The sequence below is a fragment of the Temnothorax nylanderi genome, unplaced genomic scaffold (genome assembly GCF_030848795.1).
Source record: "Temnothorax nylanderi isolate EJ_2023f unplaced genomic scaffold, tnyl_v1.0 TNYL_tig0110_pilon, whole genome shotgun sequence".
In the NCBI taxonomy this organism is placed as follows: Eukaryota; Metazoa; Arthropoda; class Insecta; order Hymenoptera; family Formicidae; genus Temnothorax; species Temnothorax nylanderi.
The window spans coordinates 420,665-436,520 of NW_027249172.1; the positions used below are offsets into that span (position 1 = coordinate 420,665).

The 15,856-nt window shown below is 36.5% G+C and overlaps 3 protein-coding genes across 5 annotated transcripts; 2 read left to right on the forward strand and 1 right to left on the reverse strand.

The window, feature by feature from the left end:
- Positions 1 to 426: 426 nt before the first annotated feature.
- On the forward strand, positions 427 to 5,337 carry LOC139776058 (tyrosine-protein phosphatase non-receptor type 11). Of its 3 annotated transcripts, XM_071712503.1 has the most exons (12): positions 428 to 707; positions 1,482 to 1,604; positions 1,714 to 1,908; positions 2,055 to 2,217; positions 2,489 to 2,601; positions 2,792 to 3,143; positions 3,502 to 3,684; positions 3,756 to 3,929; positions 4,051 to 4,273; positions 4,467 to 4,618; positions 4,704 to 4,858; positions 4,974 to 5,337. In XM_071712503.1, exons 1-12 carry the CDS (start codon positions 670 to 672, stop codon positions 4,975 to 4,977), a joined length of 1,875 nt encoding a protein of 624 aa, XP_071568604.1. In that variant the 5' UTR covers positions 428 to 669; the 3' UTR covers positions 4,978 to 5,337. The 3 variants fall into 3 exon arrangements, with proteins under 3 accessions (XP_071568606.1, XP_071568604.1, XP_071568605.1); XM_071712505.1 differs by having other exon boundaries at positions 427 to 707; positions 2,055 to 2,130; positions 4,704 to 5,337; XM_071712504.1 differs by lacking the exon at positions 428 to 707 and adding an exon at positions 837 to 1,137 and having other exon boundaries at positions 4,704 to 5,337.
- Positions 5,338 to 5,490: 153 nt separating this feature from the next.
- On the forward strand, positions 5,491 to 10,581 carry LOC139776059 (transmembrane protein 26). The gene is made up of 6 exons (XM_071712506.1): positions 5,491 to 6,558; positions 7,783 to 7,960; positions 8,092 to 8,496; positions 8,895 to 9,262; positions 9,737 to 10,057; positions 10,270 to 10,581. The coding sequence occupies exons 1-6, from the start codon at positions 6,365 to 6,367 to the stop codon at positions 10,313 to 10,315; spliced, it is 1,512 nt and encodes a 503-aa protein (XP_071568607.1). The 5' UTR covers positions 5,491 to 6,364; the 3' UTR covers positions 10,316 to 10,581.
- Positions 10,582 to 11,302: 721 nt separating this feature from the next.
- LOC139776062 (uncharacterized) lies at positions 11,303 to 15,442 on the reverse strand. The gene is made up of 3 exons (XM_071712509.1): positions 14,683 to 15,442; positions 13,934 to 14,231; positions 11,303 to 13,489 (listed from the first exon to the last, which is right to left on the reverse strand). The coding sequence occupies exons 1-3, from the start codon at positions 15,237 to 15,239 to the stop codon at positions 11,780 to 11,782; spliced, it is 2,565 nt and encodes an 854-aa protein (XP_071568610.1). The 5' UTR covers positions 15,240 to 15,442; the 3' UTR covers positions 11,303 to 11,779.
- Between the last annotated feature and the right edge of the window lie 414 nt (positions 15,443 to 15,856).

The following is a 15,856-nucleotide window of genomic DNA, read 5'->3' on the forward strand; positions in this document are numbered from 1 at the left end:
ACGTATATCGTAAGGAAATCCACCAATCAGAGTCGACTATTCCCCTCTTGGGAATAGTAGAGGGGAATAGTCGACTCTGATTGGTGGATTTTCTTACGATTTACGTCTTACGTCTTCCGTCGATTCGTGTGTGAAGGCCTTAAAGCCTTGTGTACACGATACTAGAAATCGGTCCGAGTTTCGGTTTAAGCCAATCAACTTGCAGCTCTTACAGAAAAGCAGCAGTTGGCGCGAGAAATCGCCTCGTGCGCCCTCGCGTCGGCTCTCACAAGTCGTTCCCCAATCTCCTCGCGTGTCTCAACGGCGCTCATCCTGATAAAACGCGCTTATGAATATGCCATTACGTCGCGCACTCGCGCACACTCGCTCCGACTTCTCCAGAGCGGCGTTACTCCATGGCGCGTGGCGTGTGGCGTCCCGTCCAGTCCCGTCCCCCGTCCCCCCGTGTGCCCCCGCATCGTGCCGCCGATCGAAGCCTTTTTGTTTTCGCGCAAGCTGGACATGTCAAAGATGACGACGGCGGCGATGGTGGTGGTGATGGTGGTGGTGGTGGCATCGTCCTCGGTCTGACGCGCGATCGGGGAAGGAGATTGAGATTGTGTCGCATGAGATCGAGGCTAAATTGCCGCGGGCGCCTTAGCGAGTCGCTGCGAATTACCGATAATTGATATGAGCCGTACGAATAACTACAGCATGGTATCTCGCAGGTGAGACCCGTTTCGCCGCGTCCGCCGAACCCGGATTTCAGCGTCTCCGGCATATCTCCGTGGAAAACGGAGCCGCGAAAGCTCCTTGCGAGCGCGAACGCGCGCGCGCGCGTGTTCAAGATCCGCGCGATCCGCGACCTTCGGTCAGGGACGCGCGCGGACGATTGACACATCCACCTGTGATCCCGCGGCCTCAAATGCCGTCCTTCTCGTGACGGCGCGGCCCCGCGCCGTCACTCTCACGTTCCGTCCGTTTCACGTTCGCGCGCGACGCGCACTCGTGCTCGTATGTTAAATTGCCGCGAGCGAGGAGCGTCGTCGATCCGCGCGTGTTTCGCGCGCGTGCGAGTGTCACCGGAGGAGACCCCGCGCGATCGTCACCACCTGGCCGTGCAGGGTGCGGCATTTGTGCGGCTTGTTACCATTTTTGGTATGACGCTCTCTCTCTCGCTCCAGCTGGTCCGGCGATCGACACCGCCGCTGTCGAGACCGCTCGAGCGCATTTATGCATTTAATCCCGCATTCTTGCTGTTATTGCTCGCTTGCTAATCGAGAGCCAAGTGGCCAAGGCCTTTGCCAAGAAGACTAGTAATGTTTTCAAATGTGGAAAAAAATAATATTGACTAAGTAAAGCGTATCTGGCCTTTGATATGTATAGATAATTGATTGATTGAATAGATAGATTGAATAGATAGATAATTGGGCGATTAATTGCGAGTTTCAAGTTGCGTGTGATACAAATGATATTAATGTATGATGACGTTCCGCTTGCAGGTGGTTCCACCCGAATATCACGGGTTTAGAGGCGGAACGGTTGTTGATGGAAAGAGGAGTTGACAGCTCGTTTCTAGCACGACCCAGTTCTTCAAATCCCGGCGACTTCACGCTATCTGTCAGGTGAATACGGAATTATATACACGTTTGAGCTGTATCGCTACATAAATTAATTGCAGACCATATACGAATGTAATAGAATGTAATAATACGTTGGATACCTCTGTTTTAGACGAAATGGCGAAGTGACTCATATTAAAATAAAAAACGCAGGGGACTTCTACGATCTTTATGGCGGTGAAAAGTTCGCCACGCTTTCGGAATTGGTGCAGTTTTACATGGAAAACGGTGGACAGTTACGCGAAAAGAACGGTGAAATTATCGAGCTTAAGATTCCTCTCAACTGCGCTGATCCTACGACCGAAAGGTACAGATCGTGATTCTGCACGAGACATTTTTTGAATATAATATTTGCATAATATTTATCCTTTTAAAACGCTTGACACAGCTATTCCTTGTTAATGCTACTTTAAATGTATAGCGTGTAGTGATGGTAAAATTATAAAATTGAAGGTGGTTCCATGGTCACTTGTCGGCAAAAGAAGCGGAGCGATTAATGTTGGAGCGTGGGAAAAATGGATCTTTCTTGGTGCGTGAGTCTCAAAGCAAACCCGGTGATTTTGTGCTGTCGGTACGCACCGATGATCGTGTCACACACGTTATGATACGATCTCAGGTTAGGCTAAGTTACATGTATTAATATTTTATATACAGTGTCTGATATATATCCAAGATAAATATACAAGACAGTAACAATGGTACGATTAGTGAATCTTTATGAAAGAATAATTTGAAAATATAGAGAACGAAATTTTTGTTGTAGCAGCTTTTCTTTCGCGCAAGTTCTTGAATGTTGGAAAATTAATAACATGTTTTTTCATATTTAAATATTTTATTTGGCTATATCACAATGCAAGTCAAATACAAGAAACTAATTAATGTTGCAGGATAACAAATACGACGTGGGTGGTGGTCACAAGTTTGATAGCCTTAGTGATTTAATAGAGCATTATAAACGAAATCCAATGGTTGAAACAAGTGGAAGCGTCGTCCATCTTCGGTAAGGCTCTTATATCATATTCTATGTTATTCTTATAAAATATATTTGTACATAAAACAATGTACATTTTAAAATTGTATTTAAAAATTCATTTGAAATTTATAATATATACTTTGATTTATCCCGTAATATCTTTCAAACTTTTAACGCAGCATAATATCTACTTGTAAATACTATCGATTACTTACAGGCAACCGTTCAATGCAACGCGTATTAATGCCAGTAGTATCGAAAGCAGAGTTAGACAATTACACAAAGAAAACGGTTGTTCCAATGGTTGGCTATGTTGGAATGGTACTGGCGGAAGCAGTGAGGATGGAGTGGGTAAAGGCAAAGGAAAGGCTGGTTTTTGGGAAGAATTCGAGTCGCTGCAGCAGCAGGAGTGCCGGCATATGTTTTCAAGAAAGGAAGGTTTACGTCCAGAAAATCGTGCCAAGAATCGTTATAAGAACATTTTACCATTTGACCATACTCGGGTACGACTAAAAAATGTGGACTCTGATACTCCTGGAGCCGATTATATTAACGCTAACTACATAAGGGTAATATTTTTTTTATTAATATCTCCGATATATTTAGTGTCTCAGAAATTTAAAGTATTATTAAAAAGTTTCCTTAGCAAAGATGTTTAGATGTTAAGCAAATTCATAATTTATTGCAACTTCTCAAATTTTACAACATAGAATATGTATTCAAGAGATACAAGCATTAAGTTGAAGATCAATTAAAATTCGAGCCGAATATGATTTTGTTATCTATCTTTCTTCTTAAAGTTCAGTTTGCTCATCTCTGATCATCAGTTACTTGAAAATTATAGTTAACTTGTTATTTTTATCTTCAATCTTGAGACACCTTGCATAATGTTACTTGTATCAATTATACAACAAAGTCGTTTTGTAGAACAAAGAAGGCGATGAAACAAACACTAGCGTTGACAGTGGTGGTGACGATCCGTCATTTGGCAAATGTTACATAGCCACACAAGGTTGCCTTCCAAATACAATACAAGATTTCTGGCATATGGTCTACCAGGAGAATACTCGTGTGATTGTTATGACCACCAAGGAAATAGAGAGGGGAAAGGTACGTGAACCCTCTGAACGCTCTTACAGATAGAAAGCTAATTTTTGACATGTTATTTTCTTCTTTTCTAGAATAAGTGCGCGCGTTATTGGCCGGAAGAAGGAGAAACTTCCGAATTCGGCGAATGGAAAGTGCGTGCTGTAGCTCGAACTTCAACCGCTGATTATACTCTGCGCGAGTTTCTCTTGCAAGGAACCAAATCGGAGTTTTCTGAGTCCAGGAGAATTTATCATTACCACTTTCAAGTAATGTATCTAATATATATATACATATGTATATTTTTTTAAAACACTGAATTGACATATATTCTATATAATGAATTATATATAATGAGAGTAGAACTAAATTTCTGTATTTAATTTACAGGCATGGCCTGATCATGGCGTTCCATCAGATCCTGGTTGCGTATTGAACTTTTTACATGATGTAAACGCTAGGCAAGAATCAATTGCTGCATCTTTAGCTCCAAAGGATCAGGAAAAGGATGAACCATGCATAGGGCCAATTCTCGTCCACTGTAGTGCTGGAATTGGCAGGACCGGCACATTTATCGTTATTGACATGATTTTAGATCAAATTAAACGTCATGGTAAGTATAGAAACAGTTGATAAACGATTAAGCATCTTGCTGATAATTGAAGTCGCTAAATATACTAACGTCATATAATAACACCATTTGTACATAACAATTTATCTTTTTATGATTCATTATGAAATTATATTTTTATTAATTTATTTTTACCTTTAATACATATTAATAATGTGTACTTGATTTTTTTAAGGACTGGACTGTGAAATTGACATTCAACGCACGGTACAGCGAGTACGTGCGCGAAGATCAGGAATGGTTCAGACGGAGGCGCAATATAAATTTGTCTATCTGGCTGTCCTACATTACATCGAGACTGTATCTCAACGGATGCAAGCGGAACAGGTACTAAAGTTCAATATCGTGTAATGATGTTATCAGACAACTGATTTACTCTCATATTAATTGATTTGTGCGTGTTTCTTTACAGAAATCACTTCAGTTAGGCAGAGAATACACCAACATTCGTTACAAAAGCGAAACGAACGCTTCCACTAACGCTGTTGTGGCCGAAACCTCCACTCCCACTTGTACGCCAACAGTCCCTCCAACACCAGCACCCACTCACCATAATTTGAGGCCAAAGTAATTTTTCTTAGGCACAATCGGTTTCGCGTACATTCAGGAAAGCAAAGAAGAGGCTTGGTTATTCTTTTGCTCTCTCTTTCTCTTTCTATCCTCTATTTCTCTGTTATTGTAGGTAATATTACGAGAAGAACTATGCGACATACCCTGACATTCGCAGAAGTTTATTCATCATCAAGAATTCAGTTTCGTCTCTCTTGTTAAATATTCTTTTTATCGACTGCATACTTACGATTTATTTTTTAAGTAATTGGATTGTGAATATTTACATATACACAGATATATATATATATATATAAATATAGAAAGAAAAAAGAGCTGTATAATTTATCGATCTATAGCCTGTTATCTTCATGAAAATGAATTACTACAAATATACTAAATATTTGCTGGCATATCTTTTATTTCCTTTGCTTATCTGTTCTATGCCATGTATAAAGTCTTGACAAGACAATAATAAAATGATATTGAAGACTCGACTTTATTTAACGGAAATTTAAACTTTTCAATGGAGTAAATTTATCTGGCGAAGATTCGAAGCCCTAGTTGAGATTTAATGATGAAGATATGAATGAGGGTTGTGCCATAGATGTCAAGATTATATCTACAGGGATATTTTATGTATCGTCTGTGTGATGGTCGCGCAGATTTTTTTTATGTAGACAATGTAAACAATGTAAACTATTACAAATTACAATACAAAAAAGAGTAAATTATGAAATGGTTAACATATCTGCTTTTGATATTAACTATAAAGACACTTAAATGTTATGAATTCGAAAGTTGCAATAAATGATATTCTATATGTATCAAATTCTAAATATATAAATATCCTAAAACGTAAGTACTTTGCTTCTCCCGTTTTTGTTTCTGGACTAGTTTAAACGATACATTTTATTTCTATATTAAAAAATCTGTTTGTTTTGTGTTCAAAATATATTTTAGCTACAGTAATAATGTAGTAATAATATGAATATATTTTTGCAGATTCTTCGAATCATAACAGGAAATTCGTGATTTTAATAGAATCGATTATATGTTAATAATTAATATTGAAGTTGTATAGTATTGCTTAGTATCATCGACAATTATTGCGAAGCAAAACGCTTTTTCGAAAATTTTACGTGAAATTTTTTAATATGATCTGAAATCGTAGGAAAAAAGATCTACGGGGAAGGCCGTGTCTTCTAAACCGGATGATCCAATGGGCGCATGTGCGGATCGCGAAAGAGGTGATGGTTTGTACTGTTCTCTGGAGAACTGTGCTTCGAACGTTGCGTCTTCCCCGAGATTACTTCCTCGTACACTTAAAGTTATATTTACAGTAATAAATATTATATATTTGAATTTTTTTTAAATATAAAAATGTGTGAATTAAATTTCAGCGACGGTATTGCAAATGTGTGTCATGTATATTTAACGTGAACGACGTGAAAGATAGTTTTATTTAATTTATTTATCGTAAGAAATACTCGCAAATCACAAGAAGAACTTTAATTACCAGCTATGGCAAAGTTCTTGGCAACCGTTAAGGCGATAATCACGCGCTTGGTATTCGCATCCCACGGTTTCATCGCTATCTGGCAGGTGACAACGTTCAAGAAAAATCCGTATTTCTGGTACCTGAGTTGTCCTATCTTGTTGCTGTTCTTCGAGGGTATTTTCACCCTCACTATAAAGGAAAATCAAGAATGGAAATGGTATGTCAACTGTGGCAAATATAATTATTGTGCTTTGAAAAAATTTTTATGTAAGAATAATGAAATTAAGAAAGATTCAATTTCTATGACTTTCCAAAAAATAAAAAAGGTAAAGTAAGATATAGTTCGGTTTTTTTGAACAAATTTTACAATACACTTTTAATGTATAAAGTTTTAAAATTAATTATTTATTTATAATTTACAACTATATGGATTATTTCAGCAGTAATATGAATTGGTGTATTAAAGTTAATATATGGTTGAGTCACATAACATATAAAATATTACATAACATACAAAGTTTCTCTCTATATCTTCTATATGCTTTTATATTCAATTCTCATTTACGAACTATTACAATTGTTAATTGGATAGCTAAAGTAAATATTTACGACATAATTATTCCATGCATTACAAAAGGAACAAGAAGCTTAGACAAAAGTGATATATTTTATAGTGTTAATATTATTATATAGAATAATTTACATAAAAAATTTAAAAACTGTAAAATATATAATTTAATATTATTAATTTAGTTACTTTGTAATATATGTTTTAAAAATTACATCAATAGATGACTGAACGCAAATATATGCGACTGCAAAAGTAAAATATAAAGATTACATTGTTATCTCCCCTCTTGCCGTATTGTTATACCTGATTATCATTTTATCTCTAACAGTTATTAGTTGTATAGAATACATTGCTATACGTAGAGGTAATATTGCGTTAGATACAGTATCATTCACATTGCGAAGATCAGCGTAAAAGGGATTCCTCGGAAAGGGTGTGTATGTTGTGAGACCGTCTCTCAGTTTGACAGACGGAAATTGAAGCATTAGTAACATGAGCCAACAAGTTAGAATCCACTTTGTTCGGGGCACGAGCGGTCGTATCAAAAATTATTGACATCTGCGAAAAAGGGAACTCGTGACCCGATTCCGTTTACCTGACTCATCGATCAATCGAATTAGATGTAGCGCGGAATACCGTCACAGCGCATATTTGCCCTCGAAAATCCTGAGGAAGAGAATGTGAACAATGAGTAACAATATAATAAAATAGAAAAAATAATATAATATAAGATTTACAAGTTAAGAACACGAGATGAAAGGGATCTCGATAGTTTAAGAAGATTTTTGTTATTTATTTTTACTCGTTAACGCAGCCCGAAATGTAGTGCGTTAAGAGTTTTGTTATTTACTACAATTTTTATATTTCTAGGTTTTGCCCGTCCGTATTTTTATATCTCAGTAGCGTGGTGCCTGCAATATGGTTGCTAGAACTGGATAAAGTAGACAGGAGACTGAAATCTCGCGGGTCGAACATCAATATATCCGAGAATTTCGATCTATCCAATCTGGCAGCAGGTGATTTAAAGCATCTGGAAGAAGCTCTAGGCGTGCGTGTCATTTTTAATCTTATCTCTTTTTTTAAATAAAATTTATGAAGAACTAATAAAAATAATAATTAGCAGGGATAATTTTATTAAAATTGATTAATTAAAGCAAGGTCTTGTTTTGTACCATCCAGGTTGATATCCGATTACCGGACATACAAATTTCTACAGAAACATGGGTCACTCTGATCGAACAATTCTTAATGCTGATTCTGATAATCGGCCGGTGGATGTTGCCGAAAGGTGATCTGACTCGGGATCAATTGAGCCAGCTGCTGTTGGTCTACATTGGTACCGCGGCCGACATCATCGAGTTCTTCGATTCCTTCAAGGAAGACAGGATAGCGAGGGAGCCCGTACTCGTATACCTGACCTTGGGCATTTGGGCATGGTCCCTGATGCAGTTCACGGTTGTGCTGACCGCCACCAAGTCGAGGAAGTCGCGATTGTCGTCCGGCGTATCCAGGAAGAAAGTCCGGACGGAAACCAGTTGCTGCAGCATCGACGTATGGGGAATCGCTCTCAACATGATTCTTCAAGTATGTCCACGAATAATATATGTAAAATACATCTCAAAGACATCAGAGATATTTAATTGTATTAACTATACCTATTCACGCATTGGTCTCATTCGTGACCTATCTTCAGTAATAAGTAAAAAATAACATAGAGACCGTTCAAAATTATAAAACGTTGTTTTGTAACATCTGTTATTTTTCTGAAGTAATTTTTTTATTAGCACCTTAATAACCAGTTATTAAAATTTAAAAAAAATAGTAAAAATATTTTCGATGAAGTTACGATATAAACATAATGGTAAATCACGGTGGATCATTGACGAATCTAAAAAAAATATCTCTTTCTTATTGTCTTAGAATTAATTCGATTTAATAAACGTATATATAATATGTGTGATATTGATATTGATATTTTGCAGGACGGACCGTTTTTGGCATTTCGTTTGATATTGATAATTCATTATCAGATAGTCAGTTATATGAATATATTCTTTACATGCAAGAACACATTGGTGATACTGCTACAACTGTACCGACTTTACGTAGTACAAACCGAGAGCAAGAGCAAACGGAATAAGAAATATAGTAAAATGGATGTGTCGAACATCAGTATTATTTCTCGAGGTGACATGTACAAAGATGTAAGAATGAGAAATTCGCGAGATAACAATAGGCATAGGAATCGACGTGATAAGGACGTAGAAGCAAATTATAGTGAGACCGAAGACTCGGGAGAAGATATCGATAAATTCGATTCGTCCCCAAGAACTGTCGTTCGTTCCAAACGGTTAGTATTTTAACTACTTTTAAGCTACTTTTATGTGAAAAAAATAATTAAGTTACAAAAACGAAGGAAAGAATTTATTTTTTAAGAGCAAATACTTATTTCTCAAAATTAAGAATTACTTTCAAGAAAACATCTGTTTCTTTATTTTTTGTATTTATTTTGTATTTTTTTTAAATGGAATTAATCTAATTTTTTAACAATAATTAAAAAATAATTATCAGAATTGATAATTGAATTTCTTTTTGTTCCACACAAGGCGCACTAAATTACATTTCTCTTGTGTTTTATCATTATACAAAAAATTCCTTTATCCAGCAGAATATTAATTTATGAGAAAATTTTCTTGAAGCAGTAGCTATTATAAATTTTGTTTAATAAAATAGAAAATTAAAAAGACTAGGGCAAATTTTGTCTATAAAAATATTATACAGGTATTTTATTGGCATTTTACATATATTCAATGAATTATTCTAGAAAGACTCGCCAAGACACTGGATACTCAACGTCGAGCTCTCGTAATTCTAGCAAACACGACAGGTTGCATAAGCGTGAAGAAAAGAAAAAATCGCGTAGAGAGGAAACTAGACGTGGCACGTCTGATGAGAGGCATAAAAAAAGAGGGGGCAGAAAGTCTTCTGAGAAAAACGAAAGGAAGTCGACAAAAACTAAGAACGACGATGACTCCGATAAGAGCCCCAATCGAAAGTTTGATAGTGAGAACGAGTCTTTCAGCGACGAGCTGACTGAAAGTAAAGTTATCAGCGAACGCAGCGAATCGGAATCCGATAGAAAGAGGTAAACATATAATATTTTAAATTTAAGTTAAAATTAAGTTACTTGTACGTGCATTTTATATTTGAATGTTAAACACAAAAATCGGGAATTAAGTACAAAATTAGCACGTAAGAAGCACGTAATTCTAACACAAGTACAATTTCGATTTTTTTTGTGGAGGGAATACTAGCTTCACAAAGATATAATTTTCCATTATTTACGATTATTTACAGTGCCCGTAAATATACGCATCGAAAGCGGAGACAAGACAGAGATTGACAACGGAATTTGGACATCGTGGCATTGTTACTTATTTATTCTGCAATTCTAGTCACTTACATCTTTTTGATACAGGCTGGAATTAATGACGGCGTGACATTAATCACAAAAACGAAACCTTTTCAACGTAGAGACTAACATGAATAATATTTGTAAAGTCAAACGAACTTCCATGTATTTATAATGCGTGTATATACGCACGTGCGCATGTCTGTAGCTATTTAATAATTTCCAAATAGTAAAACATAGATGTTTATTTATGTAAATTGATTTTGGCGTTTTAGAACGTTTTAAAATTTTTACCCGATTTAAAGAGAAAAAATATATTATCTAGATGTGACGACAAGAAAAATACATTTATTAGTTACGCATTTTATGTTTTGTAGGTGTCATTAATACTTCGTCGATAATGACTGCTGATTAAAAATTTCAAAGTTATATTTTTGTTTGTATTTAATTACTGATTGATCGCATGATCCGTTAATTTTACGTTTAATTTTTTATATATCCAAGGGGGTGCTAGATCCTAGAATCAATATTGAGAAAATTATTTATAATATACACATATTCTGGATACGATACATGTGCGCGCGCACACACACAGTAGAGTAAAGTGTATATTTCGGATCAGATCCTACTTCGGATCAGCAAATTTGAAATGCCTCTCTAGCCGACTGTACCTATCATATGTGGATTTTTTTCGCTAATTGTCTATAGCTATAAGGGATAACTATAAACGATAGCGAAAAAAATCCACATATGATAAATAAAGTCGGCTAGAGAGGCATTTCAAATTTGCTGATCCGAATTAGAATCTGATCCGAAATATGCACTTTACCCTATGTCCTAAAGAGATATTAATTTTTTTCTAATCATATAACATTTGAGATACATCCTAATTGCTACTTATAAAATTAATTAAAAAATTTAAAGACATTTTTATTTAATATTACATAATTTTTTATTTATTTTTAATCCCGTTTAATCAACAAAAAACTTATAGTTATGAAACTGTCAATTTTGAATCTTGAATTTCTGGCGTATGTTCCAGTATACATAGTTTATAACTTCATAAATTATTCCTGACACATAAATTATTCTTAAATACACAGAAGAAATTCAAAGAATTGACAAAAATAAAAAAAATCTCATGATTTTATTAAGTAAATATTTTAACAGAATAGCAGCTTATTAATTTGCTGCAATTAAAATCTAAATTCTTAAGTTAAGTTCTAGTTTAATATTCGTAATTATACATATATTAGTATCTGTGTCTTTTATAATATCCATATCTCTGTATATGTTCTTTGGGTAAAATAAACCAAAGGAATACCGATTTATTATAAACTATTAACCCTTTTCATAAAATTATCTTCATAAAACAGTTTTAATGCGATAGACACATAACTTCGAACTTAACGATATCGTATGCAATAAACAAAATACTGTTTTATCTTCAATTTCTTACACGACAGAATTATTGCAAGTCTCTAGCCATTGAATGCTCTGTTTGCTGTCGAGAGTGTCGATATAACTTGACAGATCGTCCTGATGAACCCCGTTGGCGGCGCAATATAAGATCGCCGTGTTCTCCAAAAGCTCTTGCAACGACCCCGTTTCATCTTTAGAATATTCCGATTTCTTTTCCTTCGGCTTCACATCAACCATGATAACTTCGCGCTCGTTCGGATCCTTGCGAGAGTCAATCGAATTCTTTCTTATATAATTCAGCGTGCCCAGGTTCATTTGTTGTTCCCTCAAAGGAACTTTGTGACTCTCTATTGTCGAAGGGCCCTTCCAAGCGTTTTGATTGCCACCGGCAACCTGACCGTCCTTGGTCTTCTCCAGCATCAGATGAAGCCTCTTCCACTTTCCCTGCGGGAAATCAAAACTCGTATTCGAATTGGATACGAATTGCTGAGTCTCCTCAGCCGTCGTACTCTTCTGCCAGAGGCTCTTCGGCAAACTTTTCACGCTCGGATTCGTCAAGCTCGTCTTCGTATCTCTCGAGCTGTAAGTTTGGTTCTGCATGGACTGCGTAGGCTTTCTCGTGCCTTTGTTGTATTCCGATAAGATTCTAGCGATCTCCGAAGTTTCGTTGGTGCACCACGCGAGGTTCTTGCCAGAACTCGTCATGGATATTCTACCATCTGACTCCCTGCTAATTTTCATCTTGTGATCGAGACCCTTGTTTTCGCGCGCCTCTTTCACGACCTGGACGGTCTTCTTGTTGTCCAACTGATTCTCGAGGAAGGTCCTCTTCGTTGTATATTCCTGCGTATTCGTGGCGCACCTCTTTAAGGTGCGCACGTTGTTATTCACTGGCGATTCCTCGCATTTCGAAACCGGCTCTTTGGCATACATCAGCTTCTTGTAGATCGACGACATCCCCGTCAGCGTCTCGTCGCCGGACGCATCTTCCAACTTGGCCGAGTTGAATATATTCCTTGCGATTGCTGCACAAGCATCGCCGCTCGTGGATCTCGCGGCCGAACTTCTCAACAAGATTAGAGAGCTGTTTGGAGCGCCTCGAATAATCTGCTTCAAATTCATCCTGATCGTTCCGCCATTCTGCGAAGCAGTCTTCGAGCTGTTGAACTCCGCGGTCGATTTCTGCGCTTCTGGTAAATACGTTGTGGAAGATGACGGAAAAGTCGAGGTGACCGTGCTATTGGCGGTGCTTTTATTTTGTATGCTCTGCGCCATGGCGATCGCATAAGCTTCCAACAATTTTGTTTCTTCCGCAAGCTTAGTGACGTTCTCCGAAGGAATTGCGACGTTACCTTTGACGTCCGTTGGCTCCTTCGCCAATTCTAAAGAGCTCGTCTTGGCGGAAATCGTCAGCTTCGTCATCTTTTCTTCCACAGCTTGCTTGTAAACTGGCGTCATAACTTGCGAACAATAACCGAACACGCAATGAAGACTTTCGTGCATGCATGTCTCAAAGGACTTGTTGTTCACGGAGAGATACGTATTCCACGGATCTTTGGTATTCGATGAACGTTTGCTTTTCATTCTCGCCTTTCCCTTGGACTTCTTCTCGGCCGAAGAGACCCGATCGCAATGCGGATCGACAGAGACCACCTCAATATCAGGCTCACTGATGATCTCGCAATAAGATAATCCATCGAGGCTGGTGAAGTATCTTCCTAAATACTCGACTGCTAAACCAGCCTGGAAACATAATCGTATAAAGGATGTTCTAAGATCATTCAGATTCTTTCATGAAATTGGAGTTGACCTCTTTCCTTTTTCTTTTAGTAAAAATTATTAAGAAATTTTATTATTTCTTCTAAGTTTTTCAAAAAATAGAATTTTAACACTTCCAAAAAATGTGTATCTTTTTAGAATGAAAAATTCTACTAAAATAAATTTCTAATCAGTGTCACCCTAAAACTTATAGAGTGCAGTTACTGAAGTATAATAATTACAGTTGCCTATTCGCTCCTTTGAAATTTAATTAAAGTGCGCAAATATTTTTCATTTTAATTCATTAACTGCTATGGATAATACAAGCCTTTTTATCAAATTACTTTTTCAAAAATAAATATATAATTTAAAGAATATAAATAACGATATTATATAGATATATTGTATTGTATAGAAAGATAATTTTACTTGAGGATGGTAGACCGGTCTCTCGTGCATTCCATGCACGGGCCACTCCTTCCACTCCGTCTCATCTTTTTTGGTAGGTGCTTGATAAGTAGCACCTACAGTATACATCTTTCGAGTAACAGATCTAGTATTCATGTACGGCATCGTGGACGATCTTACGCGCTTCCCGAGTTCATAATTCGAATAAAACTCTTTCTTGTTGTTGGCCAACAGTCGTTGTTTCGGTCGGGAAAAATCCTTATCAATATTTCTCTTAGACACTCGCATGGGATTTCGTCTCACCTCCATCGTTTTGAGACTAAACAATGAAGCAAAGATATCACAAAATTTGAAAAAACTATCTATTCTAAACAGATTAATATCTTTTTTCGGAATATATATGTGTAGTGTCATGGATTATGAAATTGGAATTATTCATATTCCTTATTTTATACTATATTTTGTGTGATATAAAATTTAAATAACAAGTTTCGATACACAAAAGTTTATCATTTTTGCATATATAAGTTTATCATCGATTAAAAGTTACTTTTTAGGCTCATACACACATTTATATATAAAATAATTGTACACAAGTTTATACATGCATAAATTATTTATAATTTGTATGTTATATATAATATATAATTTATATATGCAAAAATATATAAATTATATCATACATAATTAATTAATTCGAATTTTATTTGGCAAATATAATAAACTTTTAGCACAAGTCTATTACGTAAGCGTCCTTTAATATTGCTCACGTTTTGTTCCTGAGAGCTCGTGAAATTCCTTTCATTTTAACATCCGTACAGCCAGAAGTCGAGCTACTACTGTTACTCGTCTCCGTCAATTCCCTGAAATCGCTGTCTTCCATATCCGACTTCGGTTTTTGCCGTATCACGATCGTGTCTGGCGGTAGTTTCTGCAGAATTTCCATATTTTCATAATCCACCGCGTTGCTTCGCGAATTTGAACTCTCGCGTTCTGCCATCTCTCCGAATTGCCTCCGTAGGATCATCTTGGAGTCATTGTCACTTAACTCGATCACGCGACGATTTACATTGTTGATCCTGCCGCGAACGCTCGCTCGGGTCTGTTCCAGCAGGATCATCTCCGCATTTCTATCGTATATTTTCTCTCGATCCATTAACGCCGAACTCGCAATTAAATCGAGACAGGAAACGTATCTCCTGGTGACATCCTCGTTTTGATCTTCGCCGATCGACGAGTCGATCTTCGTGGGTGGTTCTTTAATTTCTTGGATCTTGAAAGAACGCTGCTCGGATAATGCGTACGAGTTCTTCGGCAGTACCTCCATTATATATATAATCTAAATCACTTTATTTTATATTTATTTTGTATTACATTCAGTTTAGCCTTACACGTATGTATATGTTCTAATCTAAATGCTTAGCAAAATCTTATTTTCACGAAATATTTAGTAAGCGCGGCAAATTATGTGAAAACCCACACAAAACCCATGCAAAACAATAAGATTTACAGATCTTATTTTGCACCGAAAGCACTGGACAGTTGGAAAGATCTCGCATAAATAATTGAAAACGTATAAAACTGTGTAATTTAAAATTTTCGCGAATATATTTTTGAGACATCTACTCATGTGTATTTTCTTTATTTCGCGCAATTTGTCGATTTTTTTTAAACACCGGTACTTTTGTGAAATGACAAATTCCATCGAGTGCCTACGACGTATGGGTGTGTGTTGCGTGTGTGTTTTCTTTTATAGGCCTGTGTTCTAATATAAATACCGCACATAATATCGTATCCTTGAATTTTAAAAAATATAAATGTCTATGACACGAACTTTTTATTTTTCTGATATTTAAGTGTACTGTAACTTTAAGTAATTTTTCGTTTTATAATCTAAGGCAAATCAGCAAATTATTGTAAGATAAACTTATTCAATTTATATTA

Excerpts from the sequence above, each read along its gene's own strand:
- LOC139776058 (XM_071712503.1), top strand. The coding sequence starts at position 670 with ATGAGCCGTACGAATAACTACAGCATGGTATCTCGCAG. Across the intron at positions 1,605-1,713 it reads GACTTCACGCTATCTGTCAG|ACGAAATGGCGAAGTGACTC; the intron begins GTGAATACGGAA and ends CCTCTGTTTTAG. Across the intron at positions 3,144-3,501 it reads TTAACGCTAACTACATAAGG|AACAAAGAAGGCGATGAAAC; the intron begins GTAATATTTTTT and ends GTCGTTTTGTAG.
- LOC139776059 (XM_071712506.1), top strand. The coding sequence starts at position 6,365 with ATGGCAAAGTTCTTGGCAACCGTTAAGGCGATAATCACGCGCTTGGTA. Across the intron at positions 6,559-7,782 it reads GAAAATCAAGAATGGAAATG|GTTTTGCCCGTCCGTATTTT; the intron begins GTATGTCAACTG and ends TTATATTTCTAG. Across the intron at positions 7,961-8,091 it reads ATCTGGAAGAAGCTCTAGGC|GTTGATATCCGATTACCGGA; the intron begins GTGCGTGTCATT and ends TGTACCATCCAG.
- LOC139776062 (XM_071712509.1), bottom strand. The coding sequence starts at position 15,239 with ATGGAGGTACTGCCGAAGAACTCGTACGCATTATCCGAGCAGCGTTCT. Across the intron at positions 14,232-14,682 it reads CGAGCTCTCAGGAACAAAAC|TCTCAAAACGATGGAGGTGA; the intron begins GTGAGCAATATT and ends TTCATTGTTTAG. Across the intron at positions 13,490-13,933 it reads GACCGGTCTACCATCCTCAA|GCTGGTTTAGCAGTCGAGTA; the intron begins GTAAAATTATCT and ends TTATGTTTCCAG.